General features: G+C 31.3%; 1 protein-coding gene across 1 annotated transcript in view; it reads right to left on the minus strand.

The window, feature by feature from the left end:
- Nucleotides 1-20432, minus strand: part of LOC143222692 (lysosomal alpha-glucosidase-like) — a 52011-nt gene extending 31579 nt beyond the window's left edge. The window contains exons 1-6 of the mRNA XM_076449538.1: nt 19289-20432; nt 16652-16797; nt 14363-14528; nt 3936-4032; nt 3205-3443; nt 1186-1317 (exon numbers count right to left, since the gene is read on the minus strand). Coding sequence (XP_076305653.1) covers nt 1186-1317; nt 3205-3443; nt 3936-4032; nt 14363-14528; nt 16652-16797; nt 19289-20056 — 1548 coding nt within the window. The 5' untranslated portion in view covers nt 20057-20432. The remainder of the gene's footprint in view (nt 1-1185; nt 1318-3204; nt 3444-3935; nt 4033-14362; nt 14529-16651; nt 16798-19288) is intronic.
- Between the last annotated feature and the right edge of the window lie 1376 nt (nt 20433-21808).

Consider the following 21808-nt stretch of genomic DNA (forward strand, 5'->3'; position numbering starts at 1 on the left):
CATTTATAAACATAATGATTGAAAAAGTATTAATTTCATTTTGTTTACTTTTACATGTCTGATGACTCAATTATATAAAAGTCTAATCTTTGGAAGTCTGCTATGACTTATTTCATTGTACCCTATTTATATGTATATACACATTGTAACAGCTTTACTATTACATACTTATTTTAACATTGATGTTAGTTTTAGTTAAATATATGTTCAGAAGTGTAATTTATATTGTTAAATGTGTACTGCAAAAATCCCACCTGTTCTCTAAATTTGAAGACAATTCTTGAGTGTTAGAATCAACAACGTAAATATCAATATAAATACCAGTACTGTTGTGCCAATTGAATTCAAGAATCTCACTTAATGTGTATAAAAGGTAGCCATTACAACACACGGTGAAACAGTTTAATATAGTTGGTTTGCTACAGTCAGCATACTATAAACCTCAGAGGCTATAACTTTGAAAAAATGTTTATTAATCAGAAAACCATACATATTTGACTATGAATGTTTATAGATTTTGAACATCACAAAACATTCAACTTCAGAGAATTAACTTTGGACATTAATATTTTTATGAGGACATCAGATATCTATCTGTCTTCTGTGAAAAGTAAGCTTGTAAACCACATTAGGTCAGACAAGAACAGAGCTAGCTATCATTCCCATCAAGTGAAGTGTAGCTGTATCAACATAAAAGTAATTTGCTCCTTGTAAACTGTCTATAAAGTATTTAGTTCCAGACTTAATATTATTTCTAATAACCATTATTATAAATTTTATTGCTTTTTTGTTCATTGAAATGTATATGTGTTAAGAAAGAAAATTATGTGAATCAATTTTGTTGGCAAATATAAAAAATTTCATACATATTGACATTCAATTAAATTCCAAATTAAAATTAAACTTTCCAACTACATGAAATCACAATATGTAACATAATAAATTGAAGACTCACCTGAGATAATTTATAATATGTAATACAATAATGTGGGCATTCAGGATAAATTATAATATGTTACAACATATAAAAACTGACAACATGTGATCCACAGTGACTAAGTTGTTCTAAGTTACAGTAAGTATGTCATAGCATGCAAATAATTACAACACAGAAACTTTTCATTAGTTATGAACATATCCCTTATCTGTAAATATATTACAAAAAAATAATTTCCTCATACTTACAAACATGACAACATAATGCATTCCAGCATTGTGTATTTCATTCACAAAAGCTGGAAGTTCCTTGAATGTTTTTTGATCATAAGTAAAATCATTGTTTCGTTCCATGTAGTCTATGTCGTTCCATTGGACATCCTATATGGTAAAACAAAATAGAATTAAACATTGAAATAAATATGAGTTGCATTTACAGGAATATTGAAGAGTTGCTCCAATAATTAATGATGGCACAGTGCAAAGTATTATTTCAAACTACAAAACAGTTGCTACACATAGTGTACCCATAGCTGACTTTGACTAAGAGGAGGAAAACTCGTGGTTTAATGAAACTTTTACTGTTTTACAAATGCTTCAAAACTATATGATTACATAATATATATTTTCTAACAGACAAACTACCATTAAAATAAAAAATACTGTTTTTACTATATGCAAATTTTCAAAGATTAAGCTTTTATGTAATTGAGTTATCAAACATGTAGAAGTAAACAAAATGAAATAAATACTTTCTCAATCATTATGTTTATAAATAAAAAAAACTTTTATAGTGACTAAATTACAATAAATACAAACAGCTTCTATATTTACTAATTCATTACATTATGCCTATTGTAAGAAATATTAGCTAACCCATCACATGATCCAAATCTGAATATTTACTGAAACAATCCAATATTTTTATAGCTTTGTATTAGACTTCTATGTTTATTGTCTTTGTGAAACTTGCACTTGTTTTTTTTATGTACATATTAATGATATCTTTTTGTGAACATGATTCTCAGGAATACAAATGAAATCATTATATAAAATAACTTAATTTTATGTTTAGTATATATGATATTGAGAAGGTACCACAAAAAGAGAAAAAAAAAGTAGGTACAAATTTTATAGCTTAGTTTGAGAATAACATAAAAATAGCAAAGAAAACTGGAAAATAAACTGTTAAAATGATACAGACAATGGCCATCAAGAAATTTAAAAAGAAAACAAACCTACTGTCACATTATTTTAATTGTTCAAAAACGTCTTACAAATATCATTCTAGTAAGATATTTCATCTATGAATTCATAAAAAAATTTCAATCTAAAAGTGTGATTAACAACCCACATTGACAGACATTTTAAACTCAAAATGTCAATAACATTCTTACACTTTCTAAAAAACATAAAACCAACAAAACATTTTACATAACTTTCATATTTATGTTGTTCTTCATACAGGATTCCATACTTACAAACATTTACAGTTCACAATTATAAAAATGTTTAAAATTAATCTTAGCTACAACAGAAAATAAGGGATATATTTTCACTTAAATGCCTCATTTAACAGATGAGTTTTTATGGATAAACATAACTAAAAGTGCGATGCCTTCCACATGAACACATAACTTTAGAAATGTATATAACAAACAAAAGTTTCATAAAAGGCCCTGGCAAAACTTCAAATTGGCATTCAATGAATATTCTTTAAAAGTTAGTGTTTTATGCACACAAGTGGATTTAACAATTTATTATATAAAAGAATCCAAGATATGTGCATTATGTTTACAATCTCAATTGTTGAGAAAAAATAATATAAAATAATAATAACTAAATAAGAAAGGCTAGTAGCACACAAGAAGTTTAAGAAAACACTTTACAAATTCACTAAAAAAAGTATTTATTAACGTCTGTAGCAGATGTAAGTGTCTACAATACCAAAAAAGCATAAATCTGAGAACTACTTTTATAATAGTAGCAACAGCATACTGAATTCACATTAAGTTTATAAAATTAATTAGCTTTATGATCATTTCTGAACGTAATAGAAAATAGAACTAAATCACACAAGCTAAGTTAAAGACATATGTACATGGCACAGAAAGAACCTGATATTTTCACACTAATTATTAAAAGCTTTGTGTCTTTCGTGACAGCATACATTCTCATGAGGTGTGTAAGCTACTCAAAAAAGTGTAAATCACTCATGCATAAAAAAAACTGTGCCTTAAATAATCATAACATTATAAATGGACTTACAAAAGGAATATTAGCTTTGCGTGTCCTTGCCCATGTTGCTCGTGTCACGTTCACTGAGTTGTAACCATAACGACATAAATGAAACCCCAAACTCCAATAAGGAGGCATAATTGGCTGGCCAATCAGATTAACATATTGTTTTATTACATTGGCAGGAGTTGGTCCAGAAAAAATAAAAAAGTCCAAAATTCCTCCAATTGTGCGGAAAGTCAGTGCTGGAGTTGGCTGTAGTATTATATCTAAAACATAGTTAAATGCATAAAATTTGAAAATAGAAGCAAAAGCTACTTTTATTTTTAACACTAAAGTACTAATTACTGTGTGGTATATTTATTATATAATTTAACTACAAGGTTTACATCTTTATACATTAAATTTCAACAAGAAATAACTATCATGAGCTGAAGAAATGTATTGTTTTGAAAGACCATACAATTTAACACAACCCTTCCTTACCACACAAAGAATATAAATTTACTACCAAAAACAAATTCTTAGAAGACCATGAATTTTCCAAACACACTGGAATACAATTCAATACAATATTTCTTAAAAGTTTAAAAGAAAACATCTGAACTGTTTAAGCAATGATGCATGCATTGGATCAAACAAACTTTTGTGTTATGATGTATTTTACTAGCACTGTTAACAACTGTATTTTCACACAGCTCATATAACTGTGCAGATACACAGACTAAAGAACAGAGTAATGTTTGAAATGGAACACTTACCCATTGCATTGCTATTAAAGAGAAACACACCATGACTATTACTGTCATCTTCCATTACTAAATAAAATGGATGACTTCCATACAAGTTCATGTGTTCCTGTGACAAAACAGTAAAATTAATACTCACCAAAAGCTAATTTTTTCTCTATGTTCACATGCATCAATAATATTCAGAATGTCTAATATAGATAAATGATCTGAATCCTTTCACTGCAGGCTCAATATAATATACGAGTTCGCCTATACATTTGTATATGTTAAGTATTTGTATTACAAGGTTTGATACAGCATGTGTATCTTCACAAAATTGGGTAGAATTTTAGTGAAAATTACAAGCATTTAGTATACAAAAAGGTCAGATTTTTTAATGAAATGTTTTTACTGAAAGTTTGTTTGTGAAAATAGAGTGTTTTATTACTAGTCTAAGTGCAAATTGATTTCATGTTATGATAAAAAAAAACAACTATTCTTCATCCCAAAAATTTCAAATATTTTTTTAAATTCTAAAACCTCCAAAATACATTTCAAATGTTTGTTTTCACTAAGACCTTATATTTTATGTTATTTTATGTACTCTAGCTACATGGAGTCTGTTACTTGACCAACCTCGTAATCATTATGAAAAAATTAGAAAACAAATATAAACTAAGCGTTTTTTTCATGCTAGAATGACTACGTATTATAATACAAAAATACAAATCTTTAGTCTAAGCAGCTTAATTCTCATAACACTACATATTTCATATATATTTATCATTTTTATTATATTTACCTTCCATTCATGCATAACTAACATTACTTAAATTGCACTGACATGGTGTATGTGCACTCATGTTACATATCCAGTAACAAAAAGCTAAACTTTAGTGTTCCCTGTCTTGGCTATGTTTAGTGGACAAGTATTTTGTAACATACAGTCACATTTCAGTTAGTATACATTATATATGTGTGTGTGTAGATAAATTACTATTTAGAAATAAATTACAAAACTTATTTTTCTTAAAATATAGAGCAATAAATCATGAAGTAAAGCAAACAATTATATCTTCTTGCTATGGCCTATATACTCAGTTGTCAGACATAGGATGCTAAGTCTTTTAAAATTTTGCACATGGAGGATATTAACATTTTTTAGGTTTATGTATATATAGTTGAATAACCATAAAAATTATAAATAACTATGCTGATACCATAGAATTACACTATATTTTATTGAGCTTAGTAATTAAGGTTTTCTTATATTTTATTAAATATGAAATTTCAAGCAGACTAAAGACACAACCTACCTTCTTGAAACCTTGGACTGGAAGCCTTTTCAAAGATTAAAATGGTGGAGAAAACTATTCTGTGGACATTCTGAGCTGTTGATTGGTTATTCACATGACATATACTGTAGTAAGAGTATATAAGGAACCATTTCAAAAACTGGAAGAGTTTAACAGGACCACCATGTCTGATTCAGTACATAAGCCATATCTCAGTAAAATGAAAAGATACGAGGTTCTTATTTTATATTCTAGCTTGTTAATATTAGTTCATAATTTGTACTAAACTATACACTTAGTATTTTGACGTCGCAAACATCTAATTTTGAAGTGTTGCATTCAATATACCACGTGACTCACTAAAATTTATATTTGGATGCATTATTTTAATATTTACTTTCAAATTAAGAAATTAACTCATACATAATGTTAAAGTTTGAATTATAATTTACAATTTGATTCCAAACTCACTGACATAAATTCATTAAATAGTAGTTCAATAAAATTTTGGATGCGAATCAACAAACATGATGACATGGCCTTTGATCCATGATCCATCGTGAAAAGATTAAACAATATATTCATATGTCTACTGGTTATTTCCAAGTTAGCATACCAACATGACTATCTACATAAACACATGTATACATATCACATTCCAGGATTTTACCACTTGTAAGGCAAACTACAAGTCACCTTCACAAAATGTCAATGTTTCATTTAAAGGGAAGAATCTTAAAACTGGGTTCTTAATTTACAATCACATAGAGAACATCAGGTCTTGTACAAATGTGCATGCTAACATACAGTATATATAAATCTATAGATATGGTGTGCACTATTTTCAACATAAAAATTGAAAAAACCAGGTACACAAGTTTATTCCCAAACAAAGTTTTAAAAATTTTCATATAGAAACATTTACCTACATAATTGATATTAACAAAAAATATTTATATTAAAACTACGATGAAGTTTTTGACACATTACATGCCACTTATTCTACAATCTTATCAGTGTTAATGAGACTTCTCAAAAAGCACAGAAATGTTGCTGAAGTAAGCCTTGTTATAGAACTTATTATATTCCTTTCTTATGTCATTTCAGAATAAGTATAGATGAACCTACCCTTAAAGCTATCACATCTTTCAATAACAAGCTCGTGGGCAAGATCAGAAAGTTTTGTTATAATAAAATGTCCCACTGGTCATTTATGGACATCAAGCAGGCAAGATGTTAATTTTCAACATTACACAGCTCATTTGACTAGTGTCTTACTAACAACAAGAATTACGAATTCCACTATATACAAGATATCTAATCAAATCTCATTTAGAACTATGCTATATCAATGATTTCACACATAGTTAGGAAAAAAAATGTCAAAATTACATGCATGATCCTGAAAGCTGGCAATTCACTTTTTATGAAAAGTACACTATTTTGACTCTGTTAGAGTCATATCATTGTAAATCTACAATTTTATGAAAACTATGTACATGAGAGGAGCTTGCTAATGTTTATGGTCAAACTATTACATCAGAAGGAGATACAACTAAAAACTGTCTTGCCAAAATAATAATTTAGGAAAGAGTTAATTAAATATAAAAATATAAATTCCAAATATCATTAAGAACATAGGTTGATTTTCATACTGAGCTTCAGGTGAAGAGTCTTGAAAACAATGTCTACCTCAATTTAAAAACAGAAGCACAGATGTACCCCCAAACGTATCTAAAGGATACCTACAGAGATGAGGGAATTAGATCTGAAAAGGGGGACTGCACCACTTCTAATCCAAGTATGCTCTTCTCCTATTCATGCAATGTGTAAGAAATCAGTGTGGAAAATGAAAGGAGCACATCCTAATAGGAGAGAGAGTGATCCCAAATGGTGACAGATATAGGAACTCAATTCCATAATAATAAAAGTGGGTAAACAAAGATGACTCCTATGGAGCAGAGTGGCTCGGGTTTGGCAGACCATATTCCATAAGTCAACTACATCCAAAGCCTCCTCGTACTGGCTTCCTCATGAGGTTAAGATAAAAATCATACCATCTTCATCTAAAACTCAAGAACCAGAGAATTAAGAAACAATCCAATTCCTCGGTATAACACAGGACTAACTCTGAACTAGTATCTAAAGGAAGTTTACCACATGAAATCAATTCCCATGACTGTGAAACAGGTCAGAACAATCCAAAGGACTATAACATCCATGTAAGGAGAAAGAACAATGGAAAGCCAAGGACAGAATTGGAACAATTCCATGTATCCCTGCTGTGACCCACAACACAGAAGAAATCAAGGGAGGAAGATAAAGAGCCCAAAACCTGTATAAGGCATTAGGTTGATTGGTTCACCCTAAATCCAAAACCAGTTTATTGAGTACTGACATTCACAAGAAGGTAGGATAAGGAATTTCAACTGAAGGGATAAACTGCATTTTAACACTTCACTCTAGTGTATGGTTAATTACAGATTGGAGGATATTACATCATCTACACCAACAAAATACCAGCATCCTACTCTGAACTGAACTGTTATATCCTTCTTGTATGAAACCCATCTAGCAGTTTAGAACTGGTAAGTGATAAGAACTCCTGAACTCCATTAGAAGAAAGGGGGAAAATGGCTGAATGGGTTGGAGGACCTGAAAGAACATTGCCATTCAAGACAGTGTGATAGGTGATCATAAAACCTATTTCAAAAAGGAATGGAGGCATGGGAAGGAAGAAACAATCTGAACAAAGGAGAAGTAAGGTGATAAATGTGCATGTAACACTGATGGCTAACAAGCAAATTGCTGATACCCATAGGCCAAAAGGAGAGGGAAGTACGCTTTAAGGGATAGATAAAACAAAGAATGTGAGGAAATAGGTTCAAATAGATGTGAAATAAGAAAATGGAAGATTGCATTAGTATTTCAATTCGAAAAAGCAGGTTGCTAATGAGGTCTATGAATCCACAAGGAAAGGATTAACATGGTATGTATGGGTGAGAGAAAAACTTTGTGGTAACAGGAAAGATAAAAAGTATGAGATAAAGCTTCCTGATAGCCTGAAATTGAGAAGACTGAAGATCCCCAGTTGAAATGCTGTGTAACACACCAGCAACAATAGGACAAGAAGCAGGAAATCCCTAAGACTGGGCCTATTTGTGAGAGACCTCCATTTTTACTGATACACGTCCAAGGGGGAAGGATAAATGGACTGAGTTAAAAGAAAAGCTACACAACACGAGAAAGAACATCTCCCACTAAGAGCTGGACAAAACTGTGTGGAGATGGAGGAAGTAAAGTGCAGGATGCAAAAATGGTGACTGGGTTGACAAAGGGGGTAAAGTAATAAGGGAAGTGATACAGAAGGGAAAATTGTAGTTGGATTAAATGAGGAACTATGGCTGACCCAACCAGTAGGGAGTGATCAGGTGCCAGAACAGAGTTTCATGGATAAGAGAACCTGTGCGATGAAGCAATCTAATGGAAGGATAAACATATAAGAATTTGTATAACCAATCCTAGATGAAAGCACATTATAGCTCAAGCCTGAGGACTGAAAGAAGGATAAATGGTGATTAAGAGTGGTGGTAAATGCATCGATGTGAAGAAAAAATTGCAAAACCACCTGAAGCCAAGAGAACGAAAAAACCATTTTTTCGATTAAATACTGTTTGAGTGAGAAAGATTATGAAAGAATCTTGGATATGACATGCAATTAAATGAGTGTGTTGTGTGTGGGCCCAATATAGAAGATCCAATGTATGAAAACAGAAGGATCTATACCAGGTACCTCCCCTTAGTGTCTGATGTAAGCCATCAACACTGAACTGTCAAAATGGATCATTACCAGAAATTGTCTGGCAATGGGAAGAATTTAATCCAAGACCCAACAAATGGCAAGGAGTTTTAAAGCATTGATACATAAAGACCATTCATCAAAAGATCAATGACCCTAAGCTTCCTGATAATCAACCCCTGCACCCCAGTCTGAAAGAGCGTGTCCATAAAACATGTAAATCTGGAAAAGAAGGAAAAAGTGATATGTCAGTTGATGTGTGAGTCCTGTCTAATCACCAAAGGAGATTGTCTGCATGAGAAGGAAGAATGATAATGGGAACATCCAAGGGATCCTATGGAAGTTCCATTGATCATGCTGAGTTCATTAAAGGGAACAGGTGGGCATGGCCAAAGGGGTTTAGAAGTGTCAGAAAAGACCACATTCCTAAACACAGTGAGCTTCACATGCAAAAAGTGAAGGAGCAGACATAGCATAACAAACTGAAAATTTCAAAGAACAGTGCCAGAGAGCAGAAGGATGGACTAACTTAATGTAATTGTAGCAAAAAACACCTAAATGCACAAGTTATTGGGTATAACTCAGGAAATACCTCTCTAGTTTGATCAGTCAGCCTTCTCAAACAACTTTGAGAAGGAACTGATGAATATGACTGGCTGACTCCTGTTCAGAATGAGTTAGAAGTAACCAGTTATCCATGTAAAAATAGAAAACAGCCCCAAAGCATCAATATGAAGAGCAAAAGCTATCACCACTCAAAAGAATGCATAATGAGCTGAAGCCAGCCCAAAGGGAAGGGTGTGAAATTGGTACACCACCTCTCAATATACAAACCAAAGAAAAGAAAGAGATTGTACAGAGATGGGGATATGCAAATAAGCATTGGAAGCATCCATCTTGTTCATCTATAGTATAAAAAGTAAGTTAGGATTTCATGGTGAGATGTGGGAAGCAAACAAAACAACTGATATGGGAAATATAGATGACAGGTCTCCAGTCCAGTTTTTTTGGAATCATAAATAGATAAGTAAAATCTCAGCGAGTGATTTGAAAAAGTGTGATAGCCTATTGGGTGAGGCAGGTCCTGTACTGCCTCTGATAGACACCGGCAAGTTATGGGATCTCAAGCAAAAGGGAAGGAAACAGAAACCTGGTACAAAAAAGGTAGGGTATGAAATGGAGTTTCAAGTCCCTCTGACAACACCTGAAGAACCCAAACATTGATGTTGAAAGGATACCCCTGATAAATTAAGACTGCAAGTCCAGTTCTCACTGTCCCCAAACCCACCAGACAGTCACTAAAACTGTTGGTGGTGTATCATGTTGTCAAGAAAAACTATGAGGAGGAGGAACAGGTAAAGGAAATAATGGGAAACTGGAATAAGCACCATGCTTGGCTCTGACTGAGATAAGTGAGCTATCAGATATAAAAGGGTAGACTGTTGCTGGACAGATGCCATCCAGACTCCAAGGACTCCAGTACTGTAACAAAGACAAAAGTTCTTACAAACAGAGCCATACTCAAATCTCAGAAATAAAGATAATCAAGCTCAAGATCAAATAGCATCACATCCTAAAAGGTCCCAACAACATATAAACCATGTTTAAAAAGCTAGAGCTGAAGGTGACAAACAAGCCAATATAGAGGTAAGGAGGGTGAGGATATCCTCAGAAAATTCCTCAGGATTTCTGTGAAGGGCCTCAGATAAGAGATGGATTGTGGAAAGGTACCACAAAAGAGTCATGAGGGTAAGATGGAGACTGGAAAATTGGTCATAGGTGAGACAAATTGGGAGACTGGCCAGACCCCAAAATGGGTAAAACCAAACCTAAAGGTTGTTGGTTGAGACAGTCAACCTCATAACATGCAATGGCAAACTGATCTGAAGCCTGTGGGGGATGATATATACTAACACCATCACTCAACTTAGAGGCAAATTAATCAGCATGAACTCAAATGTCAAGGGATTGGAGGAAGACCAAACAAGGTTAGGATGTATATTCACACAGTAATGAAGAATGCAGGTCATAAGATGTAGGAGAAAGGGATAAAACGTCGCATACCTGAGAAATAAGGTCTGAAAAAAATGTGGAAGGGTGAACAGAATCCTCAGGAAGGGTATGAGAAGGCATGGAAAGTCAGGAGGTTTAAACAGGTAATCAAAGTCCTTATCACCCTGACCAGGTTCCACATGTGCAAGAGGAAATAGGGCAATATTTGAAGATAAAAGTTGACCCATATAACATTCTATTTCCTTGTAAATAAAAACAAATCTCTCAATTGGTTGCCAGCTTGTGGTAAAGCATCTGTCAAATGCAAGACATCCGAAATGATAACATTAAGTTCAGAACTCATGTTGTATTAGACAACAAAAGCATTTGAAGAAATAAATAAATGCAACTAGAATAAGAGTAGCTGAACCTGAAAGTTTTATAAAAACGAGTATGTTAAATTAAACCACTTCGAGAACAAATTCAATCTAAAACACTAATCAAGATGAAACAAAGATGTTTGAATGCAAACACTGCCAAATAAGAAGAGTTTGGTAGAGGTGCACAGGGGAAGTCACATGTATCATATGAGTGTTTTATGTTCTTATTGGTGGAGAAATGACTCAATGATTTGCATGAGACATATGTTGGAATCATTTTATTCCAAGAGGGGTGGTGGTTGAAGGCTTGTAACATGCATAATAAAAATATTTGCATGAAGATTGCAGCAATGAATAAGATTAGCTTATATTGTTAGAGGAGGGAAGTATTTGTTCAGAAACAAAAATGTCAAACCATGAAAGATTTAGTCATAAAAAGTAGCAAAATGTGCAATTAATAATTCTTGTTAGGTCAAACAGAATGCAAATCAGTTTATCTTAACTATATACTTGAAATATTACAAATCTAGATGAAAAATTACAAAAACAAAAAAACCTGTGCTCAAATTAGGAATTAAAATATTTGTGGCTAATAAAATGGTTCATTGGTGAAATAACCCCACCAACTGTGTTCTTACTCTCCTAAAACAATCACAAAATGCATGACCAACAGACGAATGAATGAGGTGGTCCACAGAAAAAATTAAAAGGAGAAACTATATCAAGTCTCAGAAGACTCAAACCAAAGATGAAACAAGTAGCATCAGCAACTCTTTAAAAAAAACACAGAAACTGTAATAAATTGGCTAGAAGTCGAAAGTAAGGAAAATCTTGCAAAAAGTAGAAACTTGAAGAAAATAAAAGTAGAAGTCTATATTAAGGTAAAATTAAACAGAAGGCAACAGCATAAAAAATTGCAAGCTAAAAATAACAAAATTGAGGTTATTGAGATAAAGGTGACTTCTGAAGCTATCTCAAACTAATGTATTGTGCATACAGGTGGACATTGCTAAGTTAGCAAAGCCTCTGGTTAATTACATGCAATTTGAAGAACAGATGACATCATTACAAAGTAGAGGAAAAAACTAAGTATATTCAACTGTTAATAACTGTTACATGACAGATTACTGTCAATCTAGACAGCTTCTAATGTGTACTGTTCAGAACATGGTTTGTTTTGTTTTGAATTTTATGCAGCTACATAAGGGCTATCTATACTAGCTGTTCTTAATTTAATAGTGATACCACCAGTTCTTGAGGTACTCTTATACTAATGCATAAGTATAAAAAGCCCCTATGCCTGAATGTGTTTGGTAATGGGGGTTTGAGCACATAATCTGCAGATGTTTAATCAAGTGTCCTAACCACCAGGAAATGCCAGGCCTCACTCAGAAGATAAGTCAAAGTTCCAGTTTGGTTTTTTTTCTTTGTTGATTGTATCTTTCATTTTCATTTGGACTTACCAGACTAAACTAACTGCACTCTCTTCAGCTATGACCATCTGTGTATCATAAATTTAAAAACATTATCAAACAACAATCTTACAAAAATAAGTATGGGATATTAAATGATGCAGAACAACAAGCATTTTAGACTACTTAGAATATTGTGCACTATTACCATCATAAGGCATATTTATGCATTGTCCCTAGGTGTACAGCATGGAATAAAAGTGCACAACACACCCATTTCACAGTTACATTTACATGTAATAAAACAACTTTATTATCATTTTATAGGTGATTTGAACACTTTTCAAGATGAACAAAAAGTGAAACAGGAATCAAATGCCAACCATCTTAACTGAAGATGGCTTCTAACGTGCCAAAATTTATGTTCACTAGTTTTACCATTCTCACCATTAAACACTCTATCAATTTTCTTAGCAATCTTAAACATCTCAATCGAGTCTTCTCTTAATTCTTCTTTGTCAAAAGAAAACAAGTTAAAAATATTATCCTATCCTCACAAGACAATCTTTCCATTCCAGGTATCATTCTAGAAACCCTCTTCTGAATTTTCTAACAATCACTTATTCTTTCTATTGTAAGTAGCACAAGTTTGAACACAGTACTCAGAATGTGCCTTAAGAGATTGATCAACCAGAACACCAAGATAATTTTCTTCCATAACAATGTTAAGATTATTCCCATCAAAATTATACTCATAATTCAAGTTGTGATATCCCACATACATTACCTTGCATATATTTGTCTAATTCACCAAACTATCCAAATTCTTTTGTAAAGAAGTAGCTTCCTTCTTTCTTATAGCTAGCAATAACTTCAATATCATTTACCATTCTTTCATAATGTCACTGAAGAAAATAAAAATTTGAGCCCTGAAGTACATCACTTGTGACATTAATCCAGTTTGCCTAAAGTATTTATGACAGCCTTTTGCTTTCTTACATCTACCGAGTTTTCTAACAAGTAAACCATCCACAAAATCTACAGAGATAGCTTTTCTAACAACCTTTGTATGTAACACTTTATCAAATATTTTTGAAAATCCACACACATCAAATCCATACTTGTTCTTTCGTATACACAAGTATAAAGATTATGAAGAGCTAAAATTCATAATTATTATTTAGAAAATGTACTTTTACATGTACCTATATTATGTTCAAACCATTTAATTTGAGATCTGTATGAAGGTTTATCCTTTTAAGAGCTTTATACATTTTTACAGTACAAAGATTTAAAAACACTGGTTTTCAAACATCTGGACCAAGGATTCATCTCAGAGTACTGCTACTCATATTCACTTTAAAAGGAACATTATATTCTGTGGTTATATGTTGTAAAATGTCAGTCTAAAATTAAAATTATGTCTATACTGTCTGCTAAGTTTGTGATGCATAATTATTTATTCTAAATTTATTTTCTTTATCACAAGTTTACACTATTACATTACCAAAACATCTGTAAAACTAATAGTCTTCTACTTTAGGACTATAGGTAACTAATCATATAACAAAAGCCTTACCACAGGAGCTTCATCACGATTGAATAATGTGTAACGAGTCCAGTTAGTTGGTCTAAGAAAATGGTCTTTCTGTTCTCCAATTCCATATATAAAATGTGATGCCAATCTTGTAGATAACTCAATAAACTGGTCAGTAAACACCAGCCTTGATATGTCTGTATCAAATCTAAAATGTTTAAATAAAAATTAGGGGTAGCTTGTTTCACTTAAATTTACTTACAACAATGATTTTGGATACTCAATAAGTTATTTAAATATACACACCCATAAACATAACAGTATAGAATAAACACACCTTTAAATTAGAGTACACATAAACTAATGCTGTATGATCTATGTTTTTTGTAATATTCATTAAGTAAAAATATATTTATTCACATTATCTTCTATTTTTCTATAAACTAACACAATACAACTTTATGCATTGCAAAACTGACAGTAAGTACCATAAATACCTATACAGCTATTTTTGTTGTTGTTACCTATAGTTCTTGTCCTTACACACATAAAGCTGTTTGTTTCAATAGTTAACTTCAGTTTTTTTCTTTTACCTATACATGTTCAGATACTTGTTCTTGAAAGTTTCCAATTAACTTTAATTTTCCTTATTTATTAACAAAATAACTGGTTCTGAAAATTTTCACACCAATTACAAGTTCTTTTCCTTCACCCATAAAACCACTCTCGTGAAACTGATATTAATACTAATTAAATTCTAATCCTTGTGTTTTTGCCTTAGTAGTTATTTTTAATTTTCATATCTGTAATACATACACACACTATTCTGAGCATTTTCATGTCTTCTTTAGTTTCCTTTTCTGCAATTACGCAATTTTCCCTTTATTTGCCAATACATACAATTTTCACCTTACCATTTCTAGGCTTTTATTAAACTAGATAACTGTTCTTAGATTGACTTTTCTTATCATCTGTTACTTATATAAATAAATATATGTTGCACAAGACATCAAACAAATCCATGAATAATGCTTTAGTTGTTAATCCATACAGTTCTCAAAAGTCTATTCACTGTCGCAAGTAACTTGACTGGCATATCTTAACATGGAATACCATAAATACAGATTTCATGCAGCAGCTACTTGAGATATACAAAAGTTGAACAGAAGGTATGATTGGAATTCTTATCTTGGTAAACCAATACTCTGTTTGCCTCATTTCCAAATGGAGATAATTCCTGAATATATTATGTACTGTTGTTTAGGCATGTGCCTTGACTTTTGCCACTAACCTTTGTGGATTTGCACCTATTAAAGGATGTAAACATTTTGGTTATCACAGCTGGTTACATGATGCAGGCTTCTAACTCCAACTTGATCTGCATTCCATTGCTTCTCAATGCTCTTAAGTGCAAGAGATATCTCTGTATTGGAAATTCTAAATTTCCAATCTGAATACATCTTTATGACCAGAGTGTATGAATATTTAATGTCAGAGAGAGCTGTTACATACCTTTCCTAAAAGCAATCTATGCTAAAATGCAATTCTGATAAATGTCTTCTGAACATAAATTTATATCAGATTTAATTGTCATGTGACTTGCTAATTTACATATTCAAAATCATATTAATATAATGTACTTAAATCCTGTATAACAATTACTTTCAAGTGATATTTACATAACTCCTGCTTTATGCTCAGAGAACAGTTTCTTTATCATTATTCTGTTTTAATTCTTCCAGAGCTTAAACCACAACAATTAATATTCAAGACTGTGTTTCCTACCTCTTCATTACGTTACTCAACTACACATTCATAAAAAATGCTTAGGTCTCTTACATTTTTGTAAACTTGTTTTAATGTAAATAATTGTTTCTGTTGGATTCTAAGCCATCTTTACCTTAAATTTTATGTTTTATCTACACAACTATTTCTTTCATTTTAGCCACATATACTTGTTTTTACAATTCAGTAATCATTTATCTTATTTCACATATATAATTGTTATTAGAATTGGGTTCACCTCTAATTCCTTTTCTTATTTCCATAATTGTTTGCATAAATTTTTTGAAAATAAGACTTTGAATTCAAGTTTCTAATTTAACTATTGCTTATATATGTGTTGTTTATTTATTATCTTTTCACCAATGTTCTGTTCCTTCAAGTTTTCAGCTCATTTTTAATCTCTATTCTTTACCTGCAATCAATTCATCCCTCACATTTCTGTGATATATATATAGCTTTTGTTCCTCTCCTTTACAATAAACTGTTTTTTTGAGCTTCATAGTCAAATAAAGTTCACAGAAACAAGAGGCAACAAATCTCACTTACATGACAGTCCCTTTCTGTTTCCTTGTCACTTTTAATACACCTGTAGTGGTGTTAAGATGAACTTGGTAAGCAGGGGAAAAGCCTTCTTCTTTATTAGGAATCTCTGGGATTGGAACCACAAACCGTTTTCTGGATGGATCAGTAACCTAGAAATTGACAAATATTTATGTAGTTTACAGGTGTATACATTAATTACTTAATAGTAATCTGGACCATACTGAACACAGTACTTTCTAGATTATAACATAAACATACAGCATACTTTAAACAACAGAAGTATGAATACTGTGTGTGCATACATATATGTATTAAATATAATGGAAATGAGAAAAATTTCTATCATGCAATATTTCAATTTATAAATGTGTTATGTACTTAGTACATTTAATTTAAATACCACATTACATAGCTTATATTTAGATAAAAAATAGTCAACTTCAAATTAGTAATTTAATTATGTAAATTATAAGAATGAATCTTTAAATGTTCTATAACAAACTGCTATCAAATGTGTGAAAAATATCAAACTACAATAAAATTTAATGTATTTCATTAGAAGTTTGGTTTTATGATCATAGTCTAATGAAGTTCCTTATCTTTGAATTAGTAAATAATCTTAAGTTATTACAAAGTTATTCTAGATGTGTATACAGTTACTGAAATAGAGCAGTAATTATTCAAGCTAAAAGTACAAGCAACTTCCAAGCATAAAGGCTTTAAACAGAAATACAGTATTTCCTGATATACAATTAAAACAAGGTCAACTGGCCCATCAGAATGGTTTACATTCAGTACCAAAGAGAAAATTTATTCAAATATAAAATTTGAGGTCCACATAGCTAGACAATTGATATTTCAAGTAAAAAAAATTGATCTGATTATATGTATCATAAGAGAAACTAAATACATTCCTACCATTTCAACTAAAAGCCTATTTGTAATGGATAAACACTGAAGAGAGGAAATAATTAATTATTTGATAAAAAATGTCAAGTTTACAATTTGAAAATAAAGTTATTGTCAAACCCAATAACAAACTGACATTTTTTCATGAGTTATAGCTTAACCTAGGAGACAAATATCACAAACAAATACACTATTTCAACTGCACAACAGAATATCATGTTACTACAAACATATTTAATCACTCAGTGTTTACAACACACAGCTTCCCACAGCACTCAATATAAGGCTTCACAACCACAATAATCTTCCTGCTGTTATACAAAGTACCAACTTGAAACTTGGTTGCTGATTTATTTTGAAAGGTAACATTGAATCCAGTAGACTTACCATATTTCACACCTTGTGAGATGCATTTTTTTGTTTAAAAATACCTTAGGCATCTTCCAAGACAAAAATAATGGGTTAAGGCAAGATGATGGATTAAGGTCATTTATTCAAAATGGCCTCTCATACAGATTGTAATCTCATTACTGACAAATTACAACTGTTTTTAATAGCATAAAACATTCAATTTAACTATTATCATCAATACACTGTGAAGAATATAATGCATTTGACTGTATTTACTCAGTAAGTTGAAAAAAGTCAAGGCTACTCAAGATGTTGGTTGCCAAGTCAAAATATGTTTTTTCTTAGAATTGTCTTTCCAAAATCAGGGTGCATGTTCCACAATGTAACATCTTACAAGGCATAAAATATGTCATGTTTAATGTTCTAGCTGATAAAGTACGTTATTTAGTAGTAATGTAAACGTGATCTAAAATATCAGCAATCATATGGTGATCTCAATATCACACAAACTATACTTAAAAGATAAACAGGTTCATTCATTGATAATACTTAAGTGATTATTCTCACATAATTCTTCAGTAGTTGGAATACTATAGAATATTATAGTGCTATCAACTAATTTTAGTTAGTTGATTATTTTCATAAATTGTGACAACACTGAACAACACTGAATTAATCAGGAATCCTAATGGCAATATTTCACTTAGACAGTTGGCATATTTGGAAGCAATATTAATTGGAAAAATTTTAATCAATTCAACATTTTCATGACATTAATTAATTTAAATGTAACTTTGATTAATCAGGTTAACTACCCAGATAATCCTCCAACAACTCAACACTTCTTGAAATAAGGTGATTAAAACTGAATCCAATATTTCAAGTGAAGTCTGACTAGAATATTATAAAATAGTAAAGTGAACCATTGATCTCCTCAAACCTGTATAAAATCTTTATTACTTACTAAAGTACATTAGTAATAAAATCTCTAAAGCCTTAATGTAAGAATAAAATCTACAAACTTATCCAACTTAATAATTATTCCACTGTCATCACCATAAATTAAATAGGAACTATCACAGAATATAACATTTATAATATTCATAGATTCTCCTTAATGTGAAAAGCTTTGTCCCTCTGCTACCATAAGCTAATAGTACACAATGCATATAAAGTATACAGCTTTTCTTGTAGTGCTGTCACACTGTAAAACATAAGTATAGGAAAATGTTTATCACTCAGAAATTTTGTGTATCAAAGTTAAAAGATATTCAACTGTAACAGATGTTTAAGCAACAGATCTAGATGAAAACACTTTCTGAAAACACAAATAATTATAAAACAGTCAATAGCTATAACATTTCTAATTTATATTCATACCTTAATTCGTAGTCTCTGATCATCATAACTTATGATATCTACTTCAATTTCTTTTATATCATTAGTAAACCCTGAGGGAGTTTTTCTTTTAAAGTATGCCTGTGTCCGAGTTGGGGTTTTTCTAGATGATTGAAAACAATATCCTTTATAATTTGCAGGGTAATAGCAATATGGAGTATTCAATGGTACATTTTTACTTGATAAAGAATGGCTTTCAATAGGTTTCCAACAGCAGCCACGTGCAACACAAGCAGTTTCATTAACTCCAAGGTCTGGGAAACAGTCAAATTTTTCTAAGTCAGAAACACCTGTACATTGAAGCTCATTTGATAGATGAGGTGTCACCTGAATCATTGATACAGAGTTTTCTTCCTGCTCTATGAAATGTTTTTCACTAGTTTTACTCAAAACAAACATAAAAACATGGGTGAAGGTTTTAACTGTAAAAAAAATAGTCTGAATTTTGTTTAAAAATAAGCTAGTGTATGAGCTATTAATCTGTGCAGATTCTTCTTCAAGGCCTGCAATAACAACAACTGTTACAGGTTTTTCTGCAAGTCTAGACTGAAAACTGAAATCATCCATACTCATTAATATAAAATATACCAAGGGCATCAACATCAGAAGAATAATAAGAATACTTATTTTCAGCTTTTTTGACGAGCTTCGAGTTTGGCATGTCTGAGTCGCTGGGAAATATTCTTTACTGAAACCAACAAGTTCCTCTCCAATTAATGGGAGCTTATCTGATGAAAATTTCGAAGCCATTTATTTAGTTAAGGGTTCAAATTTCAACCGAGTTCAAGTATCCACACCAAACAAACAATCAATAACAAAACTCGAAGTACATAATAAACCTATTAGTATTAATATTATACAGCTTAATGCATCGTAAAATGGCAAGCTTATTTAATATATAAAGGCTATATATTTATAACTAGTGTTAAGTCATTAATTCAAAACCAAACTACACTACAATACATCGGAAAACATAAACGCGTAAACAGATCACTTTCTTTATAGAATAGTTAACAAATAATATCAAAGTCTCGCGATAACAAATACGACTTTAATGATCAGGATTTCAAACGCCCTCTTGAGTATTGTCATCTATTGATAAGGTTTTCACTTCCTGTTGAGTCCAAAGTCGTGATTGCTTTGTGCGTTGACGTGAAGAATCTTTCAACAAATATTTTCTCACTTCGGAAAAGAAAAACAGTGAAATATATGGATTCATATAACAAAAAGAATGTGTAATGTTTTGAAATTTATTAGAAATTTCATAAAACGTTATTGGTAGGACAGACTTTTATCTTTTCTAACACTACATTCTTTATCTAGTCTTTGGGGAATTTCAAAATTAGAAGAGTGTGCAATAACAGTATTTTAACTGCACTACGTTCATTATAGACATTACCGACAATGCGTTTCGCTTAATCCAAAGTTTATTAGGCCGGCTGGTACACAACAAACACAGAAGTAGGCGAAGGACAATTTATACAAGCCATTTCTTACAACAACAACTGTTACACTGTGAACGCCTTTTCAAAGCATGATTATAATTGACACATTAACAGGAGAAAGTTATCGTGGATTCAGTTTTATGCATTACCACTGACGGAGGCAATAAAGGAGCTGCTACACAGAACATATAAGTTTTTACCCAGAAAACAACCTCCAATTCCTCAGACAGTTATTTTTCGAAATGAAAAATTCATTTATATGATGATTTCTAATTATCAACAAATGATTGTGAGCTTCTACTTGGTTGTTAACGCAATGTGAAAAGAAGAATTAACTACAGCTGTATATAGTTAACTATAGTTGTATAGCTATTATCATTTCAATATTTACATGGTTTTGTGAAAGCATATATTACCACAACACCTAAGATGATGATTCGATAGTATGTAGAAAATCTCAGTATTGAACAGCAGATAAAACTTATTCGTTATTAGCATAATTTGTCTAAAGGTTGCAATATTTAGACAAAATTAATCTTATTCAGACTAGTGAGCACTTACGCTACACATATGAAATTTCAAATTTTAAATGAAAATAATAAATATTTCAAAACTTTTCACTCGAAATATTTTAAAATTAATATTTTTTAGTATTTGGTGTAATTAATAAAAAAGCTCAAACTTACATTTTTACACAGCACCAAGAAATCTCACCTATGAACAATATAGTTATAACTTTTTCGAATTTTTTTACTCATCCCAAAGCATAGATAGATTCATGTTTGCGAAGACACTATAATATCTTTAAGAATATAATTTTGAAGCTTTTCTGTCTCGTGTCTTTTCCTTTTTTTTTCTCTGATTTTATTAGTACAGTCCTTCATTCCATGAATAACTATTAATTATGCTCAGCTTTGAAAACAAACTACAGAAAAAGTTTAAATATCAGTGAACAAAACAGATTGTGAACTACTTGCACTAGTATAACGTCAATAGAACAGTATGAGAAGTAACTTGTGGTTTTCCTGAAAAGTGATTAAATATAGCTCTTGCAGAA

Source organism: Tachypleus tridentatus, chromosome 8 (assembly GCF_004210375.1).
Source record: "Tachypleus tridentatus isolate NWPU-2018 chromosome 8, ASM421037v1, whole genome shotgun sequence".
NCBI classification, from domain to species: Eukaryota; Metazoa; Arthropoda; class Merostomata; order Xiphosura; family Limulidae; genus Tachypleus; species Tachypleus tridentatus.